Raw genomic sequence first — 20,170 nt, 5'->3', positions numbered from 1 at the left:
AGCCCCACAAAAATGCATATCCATAAAAAGGGTTTAAGTCTGGTAGCACAAAATAGCACGTTCCATAGAAGTCCTGATAACAGAATGCTAGCTAAGTAGAAGTGTAAATAATTCTCACAATTCAGATTAGATTTGCATGAGAACATTAATATGTAGAATCATTTTACCAGGAACTAGATTGGTAAAAATAATATGTTAATTAGACATTGTCTAATAATTATAATTTAACTTATTACAGAATCAGTTTTAAACATTTACAAATGAAGTGGACACACCAAAGTCATCTTTTAAAACATTACCTTCTCTCCCCCTCAAAACATAACTATTATTTCGTACCTGTTGTTCCTGATCCTTGCCTAAGCTTTCCTTCTCCCGTCTTGTAAATCGGAAGAACTGTGATGTCATATGTGGTCTGTGGCTGAAGTCGCTTTAACACTGTTGAAGTGACTGTGGGGGGCACCTTAGCAACCATTTGCCTCCCTCCCCCATGGGGGCGATAGACAACACGGTAGTTGACGACTTTCCCTGGAGCTGGTTTCCACGTAACTCTCATTGTGCTTTCTGTTTCTTCATCTACTTTCAGGGTTTTGGAATCTTGAGATACTGTGAGATAAAAGGAAGATTAAACTGTATACCATGTTGAAAAAAAATATATGTTCACCTCTTCATTTATGTGAAAAGAAACTCTCTGTGGCTTCTTAAATATGTACCCTGTTCCATTGCTTAGCACTGTAATCTCTCATAAATTCATGATGGCGTGTGAGCCTAATCTCATTGAGAGCTCAGCAAGATGTTTTCGTTTTATCTAGCTAATACTAAAAACTGGAAGTTCATATTGCAGAGATTTCCTATTTGCCTTCTAGGGACTTTAGGAAAGAAAACATCCATTTCCGGAGATAAGGTTTTAGAATTTTTATTATATTTCCATCTGTAAAGAATTTATCCAGTAATAATGCTGTGGAGAATACTAAAAATTATGAATTCAGGGTTGGACATTTTACTTGGACTTTTTCAGAAAAACTTGCAATCCATAAATGACTAGCCAGAGTGACTGTAGTTAACACCATTCTTATGATTGCCATGCACATCTCAGACTATGAGAACGAAAGAATAGGAAACTAACACTTCAAAATATCTCAGGGGCTCTAAAGATAAACTGGTATATGCTGAGTATTTCAGAAAGCACTATCTGTAAATAGTGTTTGCCTAATATGTAATAATATGTAATTATTTATTAAATTCTCTTTTACTAATGTTTCACAATTATTAATAACTCTATATGAAACAAGTAACCAACATCCACAAATAACCTACAACATCCTATTTTTATACATAATTAGAGTTCATAAGCAGGACCATTTTATTCAGTTCAATAAACAATGTTCAAAAGAACATAAACATGTTCTACAGAAAAAGATTAAGCTAAACAAAATTCAAAATAAGCAAAGAATCTTCCTGATTGTAAGAAAAAATTTCACGTTCAAGTGGTCAAGAGCCATTTGAAACAACTAAGAAGCCTGAAAAAAAAAAAAAAAAAAAAAACTAAGAAAAATAAAACACAATAATTTTCAGACACAATATCAGTTGGCACAGGACACTCATCCCTAAGAGAGATAAGGAACAAAAGGTAAGAGGTTCTGTGATTGCCCAGCTAGCTATTGCCTGGAATTTCCAGTCCCCAGTAAAAGAAAGGGGAATCCAGATGGAGCCTGGTGGCCTCCCTTAATTGTCAAGATGTTGTTGCAAGCATGGAGAGCCCAAAGCAACCAGAACTTGAAGAATAGAGTACTGTGAATGAGAGAGTGCCACAGAGAAAATACTTGAGCCTTCAACCTAGGATAATCAGTGCATATGCGTGAGAAAACCACCCACAACTAGGGAAGAAACCACCTCAAAGGAGCCCAGGGAACAATTTCTTGAGCTCACACAGGGTTAGAAATGTTTCCCCTACCCAGAAGAGAAAACTTCACAACTCTAGGGACAACATGTAGGTATTTAATAGGTGATTGTCTCAATAATGGGGCAAAATTAGTCTTAAACTAAAACAGTTTAAAAGCAAGTGTCAGATCAAACTATTTCCAAGTAACTTAACTGTATTCCAGAATAAAACTTAAGAATATTTATAAGAACATAAAAATATCTAGCACCCAAGCAAATAAAATTCACAAAATCTGACATCTAATAAAAGTTACAAAGCACGCCAAAAAGGAAAAACTTATGACCTGTATCATGGATTGAAGGTCTCCCACCACTAAATTCACATGTTGAAGTCTTAACCTTCAATGTGATGACATTTAAACATGAGGCCTTTGTGGAGGCAATTTGGGTTTAATAAGGCCATCAGAGTGAGGCCTTAATCTGATCGGCTTGGTGACTTTAAAAGAAAAAAAAATGAGACACCGAAGAGTTCTGTCTCTCTCTTTCCACATTCACAGCCTGAGAAAAGGCCATATGAGGACATAAAGAAAGGTAACCACCCACCAGGAAGAGAGCCCTCACCAGAAATCAAACCCTGCCAGACCTTAATCTTGAACTTTCCAGCCTCCAAAACTCTGAGAAAATAACTTTCTGTTGTTAAAGTCACTCAGTCAATAGTAATACCTTTTGTTATCGCAGTCCAAACTAAGACAACACATAATAAGAAGAAAAATCAATCAATAGAAGCAGAACTAGAAATGACATATATTACAGAATTTAAAAGGACGTTAAAACAGTTATTATAACTATATTTTATATATGATAATGGTAGAAGAAAGATTAAGCATTTTAACTAGAGATATAGAACATATAAAAAAGACTCAAACATTTCTAGAGATAAAAATAATATCTAAAATGAAAAACACACAAGATAATATTTACAGCAGATTAAAAAATATAAAAAATGAATAGTGAACTTGATGGCATGATAATAGAACATGAAACACAAGGAAAGAAAAACAATTTTTTAATGAACAGAGCATCAGTGAGCTGTGTGATAACTTCAAGCAGACTAATATATGTGTAGTTAATTGGAGTTCCCGAATAAAGTGGGGATGTAATAAATAAAATATTTGAAAAACTAATGGGATGGACTTGTTCAAATTTTACAACAACCATAAACTCACACATCCTAGAAGTTTAGTGAACCCCAAACACAAGAAACATAAAGAAACTATACCAAGACACATCATAATTAAATTGCTTAAAAATCAGTAATAAAAATAAAATCTTTAAAGAAGCCATATTTTTTAAAAAACACATAACATGTATAGAGGACAAAGATAAAAATGATAAAGTAGGTAAATTCAATATATGGTTATGATGGTTATGAATTATGCTTCTGAGAGATGAAAAAATATAATTTCAATCAAAATTATATTGGCTGCAATTTTTATTTTTGGATTTAAAGAAACTAAGAGAACTCTCAGTGAAGTCCATTATTTTCTGGAAATATTAAAATTTATTTAGATTAATTATCAATTTGCTGTTATTATTCTCCAGGTAAGTGAAATATTAAAAGGAAAAAAGTTTATATATATAAAATATATATTATTATATAAAAATATATATATGATATAAACACATATTTATGTATTTCCAAACAAAAAAATCTAAAGACTTTACCTGGAGTTCTGAAAATGGTACAAGAAAGAATAGTATATAGAAAAATAATCTATTTGGATTATTATCATCACTAGTTGTCACAAATATCAAATAAATTGATGGATGCCTAACAGTTTTCTAGAAGGGGTTGTGCTACAAGTACGTTTCCTCATCTTTTGTTTCATCTCTTAAATTTTTACTCAGTGGAACAAGACATTGTCTCTCTTACAAAATTTTTACACCAATTTCACACAACTCAGAATTTAGAAAAATAAAAAAGTTAAATTTTATGAATGCTGATTTAAAAAGAAACAAGTTTCAAAAAAATGGGATACCAAGCTTTAACATGTTTCCAAATTTAAACATGTTAATAACAGCCAAAAGTGATATGTCATACCTTGATATGCCTTAATGACCTCACTTATATTCCTGCCTTTTAATTAACTCTTTAAAATGAAGAAACTGAAATGAAATACAATACAGCATATCTCATCCTAGTTTTAATGGTAAACTGGATTTTAGGGAGAAAAAAAAAACAAACCCTTGTTGGTTTCCCATAACCAAAGAGTAAGAATTTTTACATCATTGTTGGATACCACACGCCATTAAATGCTGTTACACCCTCTCACATTGTAAGTTCTTTTCATGTGTTAGTAACTATCATGAGAAACTTTCAAACACCCACTATACCACTGCTAAGCCAGCTGCCATCAATTAGAAGGGCAACAGAAAGTGTCCCTTCTGCTGGCTTTCTAACCCCAATTCATGGTTTTCATTTATCAATGTATTCATTTCATTGTATCAACAGTCTGCATACCATGTCCCTGAGTTTCAGGTGAAAGCAATCTTAAAGACGTTCCCAGAATGCCCTCTTGGAAGCATATGTGAAACTCTAGGAGCGTAGGCTAGGAGTTCTGCTGAGTTATCCACACCTTAGGATTCCTCTACCACCTAAACAGCAGATCTCACTCAGATTTCTGAAAATACTTTCTAACAACAACAAAATGATGGTAGAACAAAGAAAAGTCCATGACTTCTTTCTTATTTACTTAGACATTTCAGCAGTTTTCACATACAGTTGCCCTTTGGTATCCATGGGAGATTGGTTTCAGGATCTCCCATAGAAACCAAACTCCTCACATGCTCAAGTTCCTGATGTAAAATGGTGTAGTATTCACACAAACCTATGCACAACCTCCCTAATACAGTAAGCCCTCACCTAATGTTGTTAAATAATTTCTTGGAAACTACAACTTTGAACAACTGACATAAGGAAACCAATTTTCCAGAGGTTAATTGATATAAACAAGAGTTAAGTTCCTACATCATATTTCTGATCACAAAAACATCACCAAACTTCTCAATAAAAAACAAAACACTTCTCATATGAAACACTGATGTATGTGTGAGCTCTATATACATTTCAGAAAGACAAATGAAAATCAGTAACATAATTATTCACCCATTTATTCCAGTTAAGGATCACAGTGGACACAGCCTGTCCAAGTAGCTCAGGGCGAAAGGGAGAACCCCCATCCTAGGCACCTACACACACACCCACACTTACTCAGACTGGGACCATGTGGACATGCCAGTTCACCTAACGTGATGTGGCAGGTAACTAGAGTACCTGGAGGAAACCCACATAGACATGGAGAAGATGTGCAAACTCCACACAGATAGTGACCCACACCAGGAATCAATTCTTTTTTCTCATCAATGTTACATTATTCAAGAATCTGCTGAACTTTAAATCATCTCTAGATTACTTATAATACAATGTAAATGTCATATAATGATTATACTATATATTTATTAGCATTATTATTTATTGTTGTGTTGTTATTTCTTAATGCTTTTTTAAAAATATTGTCTATCAGTAGTTGGTTACTTTTGCACATGTGGAACCTGAGAATATGGAGGGACAACTGTGACCTAAAAATGAACATTTCATTCCTGCCAAGCCTGCTCCTTCTTCAAAAGAGGCTTCCCACAGCCAGTATCATACTAAATAGGCAAAAACTGGAAGCATTCCCTTTGAAAACCGGCACAAGACAAGGATGTCCTCTCTCACTACTCCTATTCAACATAGTATTGGAAGTTCTGGCCAGGGTAATGAGGCAAGAGAAAGAAATAAAGGGTATTCAATTAGGAAAAGAGGAAGTCAAATTGTCTCTGTCTGCAGATGACCAGATTGTATATTTAGAAAAACCCATCATCTCAGCCCAAAATCTCCTTAAGCCGATAAGCAACTTCAGCAGTCTCAGGATACAAAATCAATATGCAAAAATCACAAGCATACCTCTATACCAATAACAGACAAACAGCCAAATCATGAGTGAACGCCCATTCATAATTGCTACAAAGAGAATAAAATACCTAGGAATACAACTTACAAGGGATGTGAAGGACCTCTTCAAGGAGAACTACAAACCACTGCTCAAGGAAATAAGAGAGAACACAAACAAATGGAAAAACATTCCATGCTTGTAGATAGGAAGAATAAATGTTGTCAAAATGGCCATACTGCCCAAAGTAATTTATAGATTTAATGCTATCCTGATCAAGCTATCATTGACTTTCTTCACAGAATTAGAAAAAAACTTTAGATTTCATACGGAACCAAAAAAGAGCCCGTATAGCCAAGACAATCCTACCCACAAAGAACAAAGCTGGAGGCATCACACTACCTGAATTCAAACTATACTACAAGGCTACAGTAACAAAAACAGCATAGTACTGGTACCACAAACTTAAAGTATAATAAATAGACCAATGGAACAGAACAGAGGCCTCAGAAATAACACCACACATCTATAACCATATGATTTTTGACAAAATTGACAAAAACAAGAAATGGGGAAAGGATTCCCTATTTAATACATGGTGTTGGGAAAACTGGCTACCCATATGCAGAAAGCTGAGACTGGATCCCTTCCTTACACCTTATACAAAAATTAACTCAAGATAGATTAAAGACTTAAATGTAAGACCTAAAACCATAAAAACCCTAGAAGAAAACCTATGCAATGTCATTTAGGACATAGGAATGGGCAAAGGCTTCATGACTAAAACACCAAAAGCAATGGCAACAAAAGCCAAAATTGACAAATGGGATCTAATTAAACTAAAGAGCTTCTGCACAGCAAAAAAAAAAACTATCATCAGAGTGAACAGGCAACCTACAGAATGGGAAAAAATTTTTGCAATCTATCCATCTGACAAAGGGCTAATATCCAGAATCTACAAAGAACTTAAACAGATTTACAAGAAAAAACCAAACAACCCCATCAAAAATTTGGCAAAGGATGTGAATTGACACTTCTTAAAAGAAGACGTTTATGCAGCCGACAAACATATGAAAAAAAGTTCATCATCACTGGTCATTAGAGTAATACAAATCAAAACCACAATGAGATACCAGGTCACACCAGTTAGAATGGCAATCATTATAAAGCCAGGAAACAACAGATGCTGGAGAGGATGTGAAGAAATAGGAATGCTTTTACACTGTTGGTAGGAGTGAAAATTAGTTCAACCAGTGTGGAAGACAGTGTGGTGATTCCTCAAGGATCTAGAACTAGAAATACCATTTGACCCAGCAATTCCATTACTGGATATATACCCAAAGGATTATAAATCATTCTACTACAAATCCACATGCACACCTATGTTTATTGTGGCACTGTTCACAATAGCAAAGACTTGGAACCAACCCAAATGCCCATCAATGACAGACTGGATAAAGAAAATGTGGCACATATACACCATGGAATACTACATAGCCATAAAAAAGGATGTCCTTTGCAAGAACACGGATCATGCTGAAAACCATCATTCTCAGCAAACTAACTCAAGAACAGAAAATCAAACACCGCATGTTCTCACTCATAAGTAGGACTTGAACAATGAGAACACATGGACACAGGGAAGGGAACATTACACACCATGGCCTGTAGTGGGGTAGGGAGCTAGGGGAGGGATAGTATTAGGAGAAATATCTAATGTAGATGATGGGTTGATGGGCGCAACAAACCACCATGGCACATGTATACCTATGTAACAAACCTGCACGATCTGCGCGTGTACCCCAGAACTTAAAGTATAATTTTAAAAAAGTTAACTTGGGAAAAAAATAGGCCTTTCTGTTCGTCAATGTTTAAATCAACCAATTAGCCAAGAAATATCGAAAATTTCTTAGATGCTCATCTTCTGAGATACAGAGATTTATTTAGTTTCTGCCACCATATTTGCTTTCGGCGACAACACATCTCTTGTAGATATTTTAAATTCCAAATAATTATTTGAAGCCTCCAACTTTTTGAAAAAAGATAAAATGGAGGATAATTTTTGGAGAAAAAAAGCCCTCTAAATACATACACTTTTATAATTTCTCAGCCACATGAACTGTATCTTTACTCCTACAAATAAATTCAGCTCTATGTGTCGTATGTGACCTAAGTTTACAATACAGCTTCTCTTTACAAGTGAATTTCCTCAAAAATAGAGAATGAATTTCTACCACGTTCTTAAACTACATCAGCCAATATATTCCAGACACAAGATTTTATTTACTACCAATCATGTAAATATCTGAGAACTATGTCTTCTCACATATTTAAATTTCCTGTAAAGAAGTTGATTTTTTAAAATCTGGTGAATTAAGATACAAATTTAAACTTGAACATCCAACTGAGCTTGCAAATGATAAAAAGAAAATGAACTTAGACACAAAGAGTTTAGTTTAAGGACAACTTAAAATCAGGATATAGGACTTAACTGAAATTGCTCATGGCACTTCTCTCTCTCTCTTCCTTTACCAGAAAAATCACCAAATTCCTCTACTTCTTTTTTATAGAAGGAAATGCATGAATGCCCATTCTTTCTCTTTTTCCTAAAACCTTCCCAAAACAAAAAGTTTAAAGTTTTCTCCTACAAATGCTTAGAAATGCCCATGCTTAACAAATGACATTTGGTTTGGTTTCGTTTGGTTTCAATTGTTTGTTTTTAATAGATTTTATATTGTTTTAGAGCAGTTTTGGCACAGAGATTGAGCAGAAGGTACAGAGATTTCCCATGTACCCTTTCCCGCCTCCACACATGCACAGCCTCCCCCATTATCAACATCCTTCACCAAAGTGGTACATTTGCTACAACTGTTGAACCTACACTGACACATCATTATCACTCAAACAAATAAGCTGTCAGGAAAGTAAATTAAGATATCCTGACACATCCTTCACCAGCCAGGTGATTATGATAGGTCATTCATAATTATTTACCAAAAAAAAGAATATTACTGAGATTGAGGTAAATCTCAGCCACCAGAAAATTGAATGGACTTTTGATTTGACCTTACCAAATATAATAGGAATAAAGTAAAAAAAAAAAGGAAGAAAGAAAGAAAAAACTAAGTTAAGTCTTGGTTGTATGATAATCATAGTTTCAATAGCCATCCATCATTTATCAATCATCTCTAAGTGGCTAGGTACCATGCTGACCGCTTTGTATATTATTTTATACAATCCTCACAACTCTAAGAGACAAGATTTATTATCTGCATTCTACAGATTAGGAAACTGAGGCTCAAAGAAGGTTAAGTAACTTGACAAAAATCATGCAGCTTTACAAACGTGGCTGAATTCTCTTCACTTCATAGCTTCTGGTCTTTTTAGTAGTTGGGTATTCTACTAAGTCAATCATTGCACCAGAAAAAAAAGACAAATATAGGTAGTGGAAAGAGATTTGATATTTCCAAATTTGATATATTTTTAGATACCTACTCGGAATTAAAGCCAAATTCTTTAAAGATCCTAATTCCTCAGACTTCATTTATCATGTAAAGAAAAAAAATTCAAGTGATTAAACTGCATTGTCACTTGAGCTGATAACTATTGGGTAGCACCAACACACACCCAAACACACCCATAATGTTACCTACATTCAGTTGTGGCATCTCCAGTCAAAGGTTCTCCTTCTCCACTGCTGTAAGTGGCAAATACTGAAATTCTGTATTTGGTCTCTGGCTGCAGATTTTCTATCATAGTATGGATTGCATCTTCAGGAAGATTTTTCTCTCCAGTGTCAACATCATCATAAAGTGATTTCCATGAGACCCTGTAACCGCGAACCATTCCTGGAGCAGATGTCCAATAAGCCCCAATTGATGTGTCAGTGATGTCTTTAGTAACTAAATCTCGAGGAGAACCGCGTTCTAGAACAGAAATTAAAAGGAAATCTTTTTTAAAAACGTCTAGCAGGTATTTACGTATTAATATTCATTGATCCTGGTAGAGATTCTGACTTGCTGGACTCAAACTCAATTTGTCTAAAATTGCCCATTTCTTCTTTCTGAGTTGTCCATCCTATTCTGTCAGTGGAATAGATTGATGCAATAAAACTTTAGAATTATATTTGATTCCTACCTCTTAGCCTTGCCGCCATATGCCTAGTTAGATAATCTTATCCTTCAGGACAAGTTTGACATCCAAATTTGAGGGAGTATTTGTCGTTAAAAAAAAAAAGTTCCAAAGGAAAAAAACTGTATCTAAGTCCCAGAATTTTATCACATTTTAGTTGGCCTTGTGGCATGGCCCATTGTTCACAAAGATCTTTATTTCGTTACCATGATCTTTTCCTCTCTGATCTAATTTAAATAAACTCATTTTCAATGCATGATTTACAACAACTGCAACAATCTCATATCACTTACAAAACTTAATTTCAACAACTGTTTCTTGGTGAAACTTGTATTTGCTCATGAAGTTTAAAAAGTAGCAGTGCAAACTTTCAATATAGCTTAACCCTAACAAAACTAAAAACAACCAATTCTGGAAAACTTAAAAGTGATTAGTCACCAAAATAAAACATACCACTTGTTCTAGCTGATCAAAAATGTCTGCTACTAAATTTTGGTTCTTTCATTCAAAAAACATACAACCCAAGTGGAAAAATATGGAAACCTCAACTTAATAGGAGGCACAGATATCTTTCAATAAAACCCTCACTCTCCATATTTTAGATGTAAGATAAATATACAGGTCACTTTATATTGGCTACCTTTACTAGGCTTAATGCCACAGTATGACATAAATACAAAACTCTCTGCTTCCCAGCATACGTCTTACCAGTAATTGTTGCATGTTCATGCAAATGATATATATTGCTCTTAAAAGAATTTTTAAAACTATTATTTTACTTAACTCGAAGAGTAAAAATGAATATCTTAAAAGCAGTCATAATTTAACAATTAAATTTCAACACAAAAGGTAAAGGTAACAATGAATGAAAAAGAAATCTAGGTGGACAAAAACATATCATATATGCTTGGATTTAGAGGGGAAAAAATAAATGAAACAGAAGCTGGGCAGCCTACCAGACCCCAAACCCAAATGGAAAATTCTAACTCCATTAAAAATAACTTTAACTGCTGACAGCACATCTCATCCCTGGAAGGAAATTAGTTACATATTTCACTGCAACAAAGAATACTTATGTTTAAGAGCACATTGAATTTTTTCCCTCAGCTCTTGAGGCTAATTCCCATTTGAAAGTCTTCTTTAGGTGTTTTTACTATGTAAATGGTCATATACCTTTATATTTTCTCTACTTGGAATATAAAAGTACAATTTTAAACTGTTTGTTTTATTTGGTTTCGTTGTGGGTTTCTTTGTTTTGTTTTTTATCTGTTTTGATAATCAATATCCCAACAACTAGTCTGTAAGTTTTAAACGTACAGCACGTTTTTCGTTTGCTTGATATACACCATTTTCAATATGTGCCTTTTCTTCTAAATTTCCTCAATTGTAGTCAGGAACAGCTGTTGTGAAATGACCTTGCTTGAAAGCAATTTTGCATTTAAATGACCTGCATTAATGACGTTTCAAAAGTATCAGACAAATAAGGTTAACTAGAATGTGGGAATTATCTTTCCAATTAACACTGGGGTAATTTTAAAACAATTTCAACTTTTATTTTTCCCAAAGGTTTTGCTTCTCAACCTATTTTTCTTTCTACAGCACTAAATTTGTGACATTGTTTATTTCCATGACAACAGCCATCAATCTCATAAACACAGGCTAATGATTTCACTGTGAGAAAAATAATAGGAAGAGAATTGTGGTTGAAGCAAAAATACATTCACAAAGATATTTCTGGGCTTAAAACAAAAGGATCTAAGATCACAAGACTTGTCTCCCTATGGATTTTAATCAACTATTTTAACACTCTCAAGACTTGTAAAGCTAGAACAAAATACTAGTAAAATGCAATGAAGACTTTTCCCAAGGTTTATCAATATTCTGAAAATAATCTACAACAGCAATTTTTAAGATGCAAATTAAAAATCAACTAAAGAATATTTATAAGCTCTAATTAATGGCATGACAACACTATTTTGAGTGAACACTGAATAAGTTCTCAGTCTCAGAAAAAAACTCACTAAAAATTGTAGTTTCTGTCTGTGGTATATAAAGGCAGGCACTGTCACTACAACATTCCATGTGAGTGACACAGCAACATAGACTCCAAAGAAAGGAGAAAGATAGTTCAATCCAGACACCACAATTGAGAAGATAAGCTGCTTCATATGGGTTTCTTACATGTCAATCAGTCAGTTTGATAAGAATATTCCTAAATATTAAATCCATACTGCTCCCCAAACACATTAATAATTTTTTTTAGGGAGGAGGGCTGACTATTCTATCTGTTACGTTACAACCAGGAATTTTGAGAACAAGTTGTATTCATGACAAGTAAAGGTATAGCCCTTGAATTTTTAAAACATGAGATCTTGGTTTGGCCAAACATTATATTACCAAAACATGAAGCAAGTGGATTGCGCCCTGTGGTACAGCTGGCAGGATGGAAACTGGCAAGTGGCCGAACTTGTCTTGGGGCCAGGTGTGCAACCATCTGAGCAGGTCATCAACAGGCTATGTCACCTCCTGGGGCCTTGGGGCCCACAACAGCAAAATAGCTGGACTGGACTTGAATCGATAAACAGAATTGCCTAAAAAACCAAAGGCTGGACCCTACCCAAATCAATTAGATTGGAATACTTGGGGATGCACGTAAGTACTGGTGCTTTCTAAACATCTTTTAAATCTGCCCTGTGATTCCAAAACCTCTACAATTCTTTATTCTTTCCCCCTTTTTGCTCTTCTTTCTACTTCTCCTCTCTGAGGTCTAGAGAAGCATTTATTAGGGAGGTGTGCTGGGTCAGTGTGGGAAGGAACCTCAAATCTGCTTTCACATAGAAACGGTGCTCCTTCAAGATAAAGACAGGTATGGTGAAAGTAAACTGGTCAAAATCATTACACACATGATGCTCTATAGGACTGCTGGGTGGTTTGTATTTTGTGTGGTTATATTGCCATGTACAGAAAATCACTGCTTTAGGTGGAAAAATAATCTCAAGGCTGACCCTCAGAGAACAGAGGAGATGATTTAAGCTTTTCATCACATCTCCATGGACACATGTGGGATGTTCACTGCTCTCTTCTCCCCTCCATCTTGTCTCAACAGGAAATGGCTCTGAACACACACATGCCTCTTATTGAAGAGCTGAGCATATTTTCACATGAATGAAGTTCTAAGTGTTACCTAGCAAGGCATTTACTTGGTTCAATACATTGTCATTTTTGTCCTGAATCTAAGGAGCTCCAGACATCAGTAACTACAGGAAGAAATTATCTGACTTGTTTTGGTTTAGTTTGGTTATATTGGGTTTAGGCAAGAGTCTCTTTTTAGAGTACCTAAGAGGGAATAGGAAAGAGAGAGTGAGAAGTAAAGATGTGAGAAGACCAGTCTGTAGGCCATCTCCAGGAGAGGTTACTGCTCCTCAAAAGAAGAAAGCATAGAAACAGTGGCAGTGAACAGAAAGCAACCCTAGTAGACATTTTGCCATGTAGTCACTACCTTTCCCTGAACCTAGATCTACTTTTGCTCTAGCAGAGGTTCCCTCCCTTCTGAGGTCCTCCTCTTTCTTCTGTGCCCCAAGGTTTACAAATATGTGTGTTATGGTGCTGATATTTGTTTAGGGTTTTTTTGAATAATATTTAGTCTCATACTACTTGCTCTCTTCTGTTCTGGATATATGCCTGTGCTCTCTCTATTAATTTTATCTCTGGTAATAGAAATTCTGGCAATCATTTCAAACAAGTCATCATCTATAATGATGATATTCCTTTATTTCCATTCCTTTGATTCTATCTTGACAGTTTCCCTTACACCTTATTCTTCCTAGCATAGTATCAGTATAGGTATAAATGTCATAAGTTTAAAGGTATAAAACTCTATCAGGTTTTGAAATTTGGCTACTCAGCATTTCTGTCCTTATTATAAAGCTTAGTTACATCTATTCAAAAGTCATTTTTCTAGTGTGTGCTTGCATGTGTCTCTGTGCTGCTGCTGTGGGAAGTCATTCAGACAGGTCTACTTCTCATGATCTGAACATCCTGAAGGAGTTGATTCCTACACTGCTTTTTTCCACATACCAAGCCAAAGAAATAATGCCTCATTTAAGTAACTTTCCTATGTTTCCTTATCCCTTTTCCATTTTCTTTCTGAAAAGCAAATTATCATCCAATTCAAATATAATTATAACACAAATTAGCCAATGATACATGAAAAATTAATCATCATGAAATAAAACTGTATTTCATCTTATAGATTGTTCCAGCCAGCTTTCATTGAGTTTCATACACCACTTTCAAAAATAGAAGTCAAATTGAAAATGTAATGTAAACTCTCTTCTAAATCAATTTGTCTTTTCCGTTAGAGCTCAGCTCAAAAGTGATCCAACTTTCCACAGCAATACAGAAGATCTGCTTCTGGATAATGTTCGTGTGGAAATACATTTGATTTACAACCAATGAATCAGAGCCACCATTCCAAAGGACAAAGTTCACTATTGATAAGTTAACTCAGCTACTTTAAGCTATACACAGTTTTTAAAAACATCTTAGCAATTAAATCACCATTCAACTTCAAAGTCGGCTTGAGCAAAAAAGTGTTTCTTCCATGATTGTTACCTCTCCACATTGACTTCAATTTTTATCTGACAAGCAATTAATTCACAGGAAAAGGAAATAGAAATTACTGTTTGGTGACTGTGCTAAAGTTCCCTGGCAACGTCAGTGTTATTATACCCAGAATGTATGATTTTTCAAATTATGAGACAGCAGTAAATCAGTGAAAACACAGAGGCCTTGTTTAGTCCATCTTTAAGGGCCTCATGTTACTCAACATCATGCAGAATTCCTGAGATGTGCTAAAAACCTCATTGTAACAAAATGTCAACTGAATACACTTGGTTTGATCTGTAGGAAGCCATTCATATCTAGGACGTTGGCAGGTTGCTACAGCAACTGAAACAAAGGAAATTCTAAAAAGTCATATTTTCCGTAGCCAAAAAACAACGCTCAAAAATTTAACAAGAAAACATATTATTATCAAACTGAAATTCTCATTCATTTGTGGTAAATCTCTGAATTAAAAATGGGCATTATTTATTGAGAGATTTATAAAAACAGATTTTCCTCTAAGTACTAACAGCGGCAATTAAAGGTTCTTTCAAGACTTGAAGTGTGATTACATATACAGTAGTGTTTTTGTAATTATACTGTCTAACTGCTCTAACAACAACAACAACGGGGGGAAAAAAACAATGTAAATCAAACCTAATGATGTGTGCTCACATTCCTCTAAAGTTTGGATCTGAAATAGTAATAAACTCTGCCTTTGTGACTCTATTGCCTATAGTAGTACAGCCAACCATGAACTTCCCCAATGCCAATGCTAATAAATCTCTCTTCCAGCAACAGGGGAATTTTCTGATCATTGGCTGCATTTCAAAAAAAGTACTAGGAAGCAGATTCAAGTTAGGGATGGTTGTAGACCACACTACATATTTTTTTAAATACAAAACAACAACAACTTTCTTTCCTTTTGAATTGAGAGTCATAATGCATTTGAGGTAATCTATAAGATGTCCAACCTACAGAATGCTCTTGCCGGCTGACACCATGCCTCTGGATAAAGGAAACATTCCTTCAAGTTCTGCTCTTACCACCTCCTCTCCCAAGAGAAAAACAGATTACAAAAACAGCAGCCCTCAAAAGCAGTTGCCTGGCTCTGTTTCTGGGCTTTCCACTCCCTGCATTTACCATCATATCCTATTCCTGTATATGGTATGTGGATTTGGCTGAGTTAATACAATAAAATGAAATGGAATAACCAGGGGCAAAAATCTTCTATTATTTTCATTTAGTCACAACTATGCTTTCACATATTTGTCAAGTTTACCACACATAATGCAATGGGATAAATATGTTAACAAAATCAGGCTGGAAGCCCTTTCGTTAATCCTTCACTGCAGTAAAGCACTTTAGCGTAAATGAACAAAATGTCTGTTGTAAATTATTATAATTTAGTTAGGAATTAACTGTATTTTTTAAGCAAACTTGCAAATTATCTAGCTTTCCTTCTTCTCAGGAAATAGAAAACAATAGCTTTTAAAATTTATTTTACTATCTATGTATTTCCCTTAGAGATTGTTTCTGATCAAAGACACGTGCGTGTGTGTACACTCACACATGCGTACAAGTTGATAGATTTTCTATACCACTTGCGAAGAGCTATAATATTATAAACAATTTATACATCTGGCTTACAAAAATCACAGCCTAGTAGAATGCGCTTCCTGTAAAATTAAAAAGTACATTTTGTTAAATGCAATTTTTAATGTATTATTCTTGGCAAAAAATGCCTTAATTTTTAGAATTGAGAAGATTTTTACTGAGTATAAGTATATTTTTAAAAGCAAGAAAGCACAAATGAATACGAGAAGGTTAAAAGGCACAACCCGAAGAAAAACTATTAAATTATTTCCAAGATACTCCTTATAAAGAAGAAATGTTCACAAATACAATCTATATCTATCCTGTAAAAAATAAAGAGTGAAAGTTTGTCCTCCAAAAATATCTTATGAACAACCTATGCTAAAAGCTCGTGGAAAGCATATGGAGAAACAGAACTTCAAAAGGTCCAAAGAAAAGGACAAATTTCTCCAAAATTCTGGATGTTGCCCCAGATTGTAAAGATCACCTGCTTTTGTTGTTTGGATTATGTCTGTGTACTTAAGACAATTTCTGTTTCTACTATTTTTTCCAAAACTTTTGTGTCACCAATTATATTTGAAATACTAAAGCTATAGAGTTGACAACATGGGTTTACACTGTAAGGGTCCACTTACATGCAGATTTATTTCAAGCAAATGCAGACAAAAATACAATATTCACAGGATGCAAAACCCATCTATATGCAGAGGCCGACTTTTCATATATACAGGTTCCCTAGGCCCGACTGTGGGACTTGAGTATGAGAGGAATTTGGTATATGCAGGGGATTTTGGTATATGCAGGGGTCTTGGAACCAATCCACCCCACCCCACCCCAACCCTGAGTATACCAAGAGGCTTTTAGATATCAGATCTAAAGTTAATAAGCTATGTCCTCTTGATGAATTTTGTAGACACATAGTATTTCACAGTTTCCAATGAGTTTCACTTACATTCTCCCATTTGATCTCAACAATAACTCTGGGAGGAAAGAGGGAAGATAATCATCCCTTCTTTACAGATGAATAAACTAAGGCCCAGAGGGGTTAAGGTTTACTCCAGGTCACACAGCTAAGTAGTACAACCAGGTCTCTTCTAGTTGTAAGTACTTTACACACTGGTACCTAATCTTTCATTTAAATATTTTTCTAGAAACAGATTTCATGGACTATGGAAATTTAACTCTTGATCACTATCATTATTATTATCATTATTATTATTATTATTTGAGATGGAGTTTCATTCTTGTTGCCCAGCCTGGAGTGCAATGGTACAATCTCAGCTCACTGCAACCTCCTCCTCTCGAGTTCAAGCAATTCTCCTGCCTCAGCTTCCGAAGTGGCTGGGATTATAGGCATGCGCCACCGTGCACAGCTGATTTTTGTATTTAGTAGAGACAGGGTTTTACCATGTTGGCCAGGCTGGTCTCAAACTCCTGACCTCAGGTGATCCATCCACCTCAGTCTCCCAAAGTTCCTGGGATTACAGGGGTGAGTCACCGTGCCTGGCCGATCACTACTATTTTGATTAGTATTTTTAAATTATTTGTTTTTCTTTCTTAAGTCTTGAAGTTTCTAAGAACTGCCTATTGTATGTCCTGTCTCACTAATTACAATATCTACAACCTTCCAAGCTCCTGGATCCAACAGCTTTGATGGATATTTTGCTTAGTCACTGTGATTTCATATTAGAAGATACTTCAGATTCATTTTCTTCCTATAATCATTTAAAATAAGTCATATAAAATATGATGATAAAGAGAAGGAAAGCTATTGCTGATAGTCCATGTAGGCCCCCAACTATAGGACTGAGTCAACATCATGGGATTTTTAGCATTACAATCCATTCTTATTGCGGTTCAATTAGATGTGTATTTTCTCTCCCTTACATTATTCATGTAGTAGCTGTGTGAAGTTAAACCTAAGCTGTGATTATATCTCAAAAGATCCTAAAAAATGTAAAGGTCTCTGACAATTAACTCTAAAGAGCCAAGGAATCCGCTCCAGTACTGCTGATGTTTCTTACTAAGTACTTTATCGCAATCACTTTGAACATTTAATACAGAACAGAATTTCAGAAATTATGTAGAAAACAAATAGAAATGTGGGTTCTTATATTTCTTGAGCTCTTATGCATGGTGAACGAAAAGAGCGCTTGAATGGAAGTCAGAAAATTGTTCCTATCTGGACCAGAAAGATAGAACTAGCTGCATAAACTTGGGCAATCCAAATCTTTTTACATAGATGTTTCCCAAGGTCCCTTCCCACTCTGAATGTCATATACCTATTCTCCTTTTAACCAACCCATGGAATTATAAACACATTTCTTTGGCTTTATTATGCATCCAGCTCCCCAAGGCACTTCTTAATCAAGTTTAATTTTTTCAGCTGCTTACATTCTACATCTCTGAATAAAGACAGCTTTATGGTTATTCATTTTTCAATATACATTCTTTTTAAGAGAAAGGACTGCACACTTCTGGATTCATTCTCTGAAAACATTTTAAGCTTCCTAGAGGCAGCACCACAAACAAGTTCCTAGATTTTCAGAAAATATGATGGTAATTACCTTCAAGTGTTGTTCCTTCACCAAAGAGGGCATCTCCAGCCCCAGATGCATATAAGGCTGTCACAGTTAAGGCGTATTGTGTCCCTTCCTTCAATCCCCGCAGCACCGTATTGGTTGTATCTCCCCTCACAGTGACCTCTTGAGTTTCACCCCCTGCCGCTGGGGTATATGTGATGAGATACTGTTTCACTTTTCCTGGTGCCCCACTCCAAGATAATTTCATAGTAGACGTCGTAGGGTCAGAAACTCTTAAGTCTCTTGGATTCCCTCTAACTTCATTAAAAAATGACAACATCATCAAAACCCATTATTTAATAAAATGACTTGAAAAACATTTTGTTACTTTACATACGCATGTGCACTACAACAAATTTATATCCTGGGTGAGACTATGACAATTTTAACTGTTTACTAGCCAACAAAGCTTAAGCATCTCTAAATCAGACCCTATTATGTTAGTAGAAACAAGAGGAAAGATATCCAGTTCCTTTTCTGTGTTTACAAAGGTTAAAATCTTCCAAGTAAAATCTTTCATGTTAGAATATTTCCTATGATAGTTTCCTTGTATTTCCTTAAAAGTGGAAGAAAACACTATAAAATGTGTACACGTTGATTAGTATTACAATGCAGACTTTAATTCCTTTAAGAAATCTTTAGCAAAAACAGTTAATCAGTGTAATGCTATAAACATCGAAAGGAACTAATTCTGATATAATAAAAATGATAAATTATAAACATAATGCTGTCCCTAGAGGGAAAAAAGTAAGAGAAAAAAACAGCTCAGTGAGACCCAGCCTTGGGTACAAATCCCCAGGGACCACCCATCTTTTTGTAGCTGTGATGTCTGCTATTTCATGACTTTCCTTGTAGATTGGTCATGTCCTCTTTGAAGGTTCCTAAGGAACCCAGTCCTACATCACTCTCCACTGAGCATATAAAAGCCAGCCAGTTTTACTCCAGAAAATAGAAAGATGAAGAGGTATTGGGTCACATTATGGTGCCCAGCACAAAGAGCCCTAGACTCTCAGCAAGAGAGAAAAACAATGAAGTAGTCACACTTCACCAATGAAAGACAGGAGGAAGAAAGCAGGTAAAAGAGAAAGCCTCTGTAGCAGAACAGACTATTGAGCTAGGTTGCAGGGGGAAGAGAGGAGAGTGAAGCAGTGAAAGGAGGGAAAGAGATGCAGTGGGAGGAGGGAGAGAGATGCAGTGGGAGGGAGGGAGAGAGATGCAAAGGGAGGAGGGAGAGGGATGCAGTGGGAGGAGGAAAAGGGATGCTGTGGGAGGAGGGAGAGGGATGCAGTGGGAGGGAGGGTGAGAGATGCAGTGGGAGGAGGGAGAGTGATGCCATGGTAGGAGGGAGAGAGATGCAGTGGGAGGGAGGCAGAGAGATGCAGTGCA

At 35.5% G+C, this 20,170-nt stretch overlaps 1 protein-coding gene across 2 annotated transcripts in view; it reads right to left on the bottom strand.

The window, feature by feature from the left end:
- Window positions 1-20,170, bottom strand: part of COL12A1 (collagen type XII alpha 1 chain) — a 121,429-nt gene that overhangs the window by 71,921 nt on the left and 29,338 nt on the right. The window contains exons 13-15 of one of the 2 annotated variants that reach the window (XM_023219254.2): window positions 18,770-19,042; window positions 9,524-9,796; window positions 337-603 (exon numbers count right to left, since the gene is read on the bottom strand). The exons of the other annotated variant lie outside the window; for it this stretch is intronic. Coding sequence (XP_023075022.1) covers window positions 337-603; window positions 9,524-9,796; window positions 18,770-19,042 — 813 coding nt within the window. The remainder of the gene's footprint in view (window positions 1-336; window positions 604-9,523; window positions 9,797-18,769; window positions 19,043-20,170) is intronic. 2 annotated transcript variants of the gene reach the window in all.

This window comes from Piliocolobus tephrosceles, chromosome 5 (genome assembly GCF_002776525.5).
Source record: "Piliocolobus tephrosceles isolate RC106 chromosome 5, ASM277652v3, whole genome shotgun sequence".
Taxonomy (NCBI): domain Eukaryota; kingdom Metazoa; phylum Chordata; class Mammalia; order Primates; family Cercopithecidae; genus Piliocolobus; species Piliocolobus tephrosceles.
This window is presented reverse-complemented; position numbering and strand designations above follow the sequence as displayed.